We start from the raw sequence: 2,920 nt of genomic DNA, 5'->3' as shown, positions 1-2,920 counted from the left end.
CTCTTCAACTTTCTTTTCCGTCTCGTATGTGAGGCAGATAACCTAGTTTTTTTATTGTGCGTCGGGAGGCCAATATTTTCTTGGGCGGTATTTTCGAATGCACAACGAAGAGAACAACCTGATGTCCTTTGTTGTAGAAAATGTTTATTCACTCCAATTTGAATAAAACAAAAGCACCTATCCCGGGGGTTTGGAGGAACGAGATCGTTGCTGAAGAAGTGGAAAACGAAACGGCACCCCTGCGCAGCACCGGCAGACACAACAACAACAACAACAACAACAACCGGCAGACAAGCCTTGCCGTCCGAATTCCTTCGAGAAGTAGACCGTGGCTGAGGACTGCGGTTTACTAGGGCGGTTGCAGTGAGCCACCCAGTTCTACAGACACGCGGTAAGCAGGGCTTCTGAAAAGCTTCCGACGACTGCCCTAAGCTTAGCCACAATATCCTCAATGGAGATCGACGGCGTAACTGAACCCAAAACTGAGAAGCTCTCTTTCCTCTGGGTCATAAAAGACATCCACTTGTTCTCGCAACAGATGACTGACGGAATCTACAGCTCACCGTTTCCCTCAGAACAGGAAGGCGGCGATAAATGGTACCTCAAGATTAGGCAGCGCACGTTCGATATGAACGAACAATATCTGTCCCTGTTCTTGTTTTATACAGGCGCCTACGACGTACTTGCCGAGGCTGTATTTTGCGTCATCGATGCAGCCGATGAGGAACAGAACGCAAAACGTACAAGCCTCAAATCATTCTCCAGGCATAGAGGGGGCTGGGGTTTCGATAAATTCATCCCCAGAAGCGCCCTGGAGTGTACCAGTTGTCACAGTTTGAGGGAAGGTGACCTGGCGATACGTTGTGTGGTGACAGTCATTGGCGGCTACGTCGGCACGCCTGAAAGTCGCAGGAGCGGCAACGCCATAGTAACCCAGTCCCGGCTCTCCGAGGACCTCCACTGGCTACATGACAGCGCAAGCCATTCCGATATCACCATTAAGGTCGGCGGAGGCGCGTACCGCGTACACAAGGCGATCCTGGCCTCCCGGTCGCCTGTATTTCGAGCAATGCTTAGCCACCAGATGCTGGAAGCTCAGGAAAAGGAGGTCGTGGTTTCGGACATTGACTACGATGTGTTCGGTGAGCTGCTCTTCTTCATCTACACCGGGCGTACTCGGAAACTACGCGATATGGCGGACTCTCTGCTTGTAGCGTCTGACAAGTACGGCCTGCGGACACTCCAGGACCTGTGCGAAGGGGCCCTCATCGAAAGCATGGACGTCGACAATGCCACATCTACACTCATCCTCGCTGACCGCCATAACGCCGGCGTGCTCCGCCGCAGTGCCATTGACTTTATCTGTGCCCACGGCACTGAAGTCACCGAAACGGCCGGTTGGAATGCACTCATGATGTACCACGCCGACTTAGCGGCAGACGTCGTCCGTGCGCTTTGCGCTCGCTGCAACAACTCGGGCATGCCCCCAGCTAAACGACGGAGAACCGTCTGAAAAGACGAACTGGCGGACGCTGAGGTCCTGTCTACTGCTACTGTTGGTGTTGTTTCCTACCTTTTCTTCTGCACTGGCAGCATGGTTTAGAGCTTTGCTTCTGGACTCGCCTTAGCACTGCTTCGCTCGCGTTCTCATCATGCGCCTAAAAGTCTACCTCTGCTGTTTTCTTTTTTGGAAAAAACCAGACCAAGAAAATGAAAAGCAAAATGGCGCCTGTCTTCGTCTATTGCAAAATTTACCGGTGTTCTAAACGTACAAGTGGGGACAAAAGTAAACGGAGCAGCCTATTGCTGCCCCACATTTTTCATGTGTTGCCTAATTGTAATTGGCAGCTATAGTGGCTCGCACAAGTCCGACGCGGAACGGAGTTCCCGGACTCGAACCCGACCGCGGCGGCTGAGTTTTTATGGAGGAAAAACGCTAAGGCGCCCGCGTGCTGTGCGATGTCAGTGCACGTTAAAGACCCCCAGGTGGTCGAAGTTATTCCGGAGCCCTTCACTACGGCACATCTCTCTTCCTTTCTTCTTTCACTCCCTCCTTTTCCCCTTCCCCTACGGCGCGGTTCAGGTGTCCAACGATATATGAGACAGAGACTGCGCCATTTCCTTTCCCCGAAAACCAATTATTATTATTATTAGCCATGGTAAGCGCATGCTGGTAGTGGAAGTCAGTGCGCTTTCTCACGGAAAAAACAGTGTTTCTTCGTTTCCGCTTGAGAAAGCATGGTTACATTAGAAGGGAACAGCGTGCTCCGTTTACTTATGTACGCAACTGTACGACGGTTTGCTCTGTCGGGATATACTTCTCGCACTGTTTTCGGTGGCGCCCTCAGCAGAACCTTCTGCAGCAGTCACTGCCACAGTTGAGTCAGTTGTGCGGCCAATATAAATTAAGTTTGGTGTGATAAGAGCTTTTCAAAGCGATTTTTTTGAAGACTTGCGATAGTGTGGAGTATTTCTTGAAACGAAACCTGCATTGCTTTATTGGTAGAACCGCGGCTATTAACTTTCCGTTCTCCGCCCCTTCTGTAACCCCCGTACCGCATGAGACCTACCTGCGCTCTTAGAAGACATGACGGATGAGGGTGAATTTCCAAGTGAGCTCAATTATACTAGGGTACAACTCAAGAACGCAGCGACATTGCACCGTCAAGGGATCCCCTTCCAGCCAGTGCCGTCGGCCAATTCTCATGGCCCGTGCTAGCGTGACAATGGCGGGAGCGGCGCCACAACGAAAAGCGGGAACTGTCCCTGATCTCAGAGAGGAGGGATTATCCCCTTTCATCTACCACTCCCTGATTTGTCACACTAGTACTGTCATCAGAATCGGCCGACGCCACTGGCTGGAAAGGGGTCCTTTGAGGGGGGAAAACACGCTTAAGTTGTATCCGACTGTAGTGTTCTA

The 2,920-nt window shown here is 51.4% G+C and overlaps 1 protein-coding gene across 1 annotated transcript; it reads left to right on the top strand.

Moving 5' to 3' along the window:
- The first annotated feature begins 451 nt into the window (after window positions 1–451).
- LOC144102289 (speckle-type POZ protein-like) lies at window positions 452–1,513 on the top strand. The gene has a single exon (XM_077635592.1). It carries the CDS (start codon window positions 452–454, stop codon window positions 1,511–1,513), a length of 1,062 nt encoding a protein of 353 aa, XP_077491718.1.
- The last annotated feature ends 1,407 nt before the right edge of the window (window positions 1,514–2,920 follow it).

This window comes from Amblyomma americanum, chromosome 8 (assembly GCF_052857255.1).
Source record: "Amblyomma americanum isolate KBUSLIRL-KWMA chromosome 8, ASM5285725v1, whole genome shotgun sequence".
NCBI classification, from domain to species: Eukaryota; Metazoa; Arthropoda; class Arachnida; order Ixodida; family Ixodidae; genus Amblyomma; species Amblyomma americanum.
Note: the sequence above shows the minus strand (reverse complement) of the source record. Positions and strands in the feature narration are given on the sequence as shown.

Excerpts from the sequence above, each read along its gene's own strand:
- LOC144102289 (XM_077635592.1), top strand. The coding sequence starts at position 452 with ATGGAGATCGACGGCGTAACTGAACCCAAAACTGAGAAGCTCTCTTTC.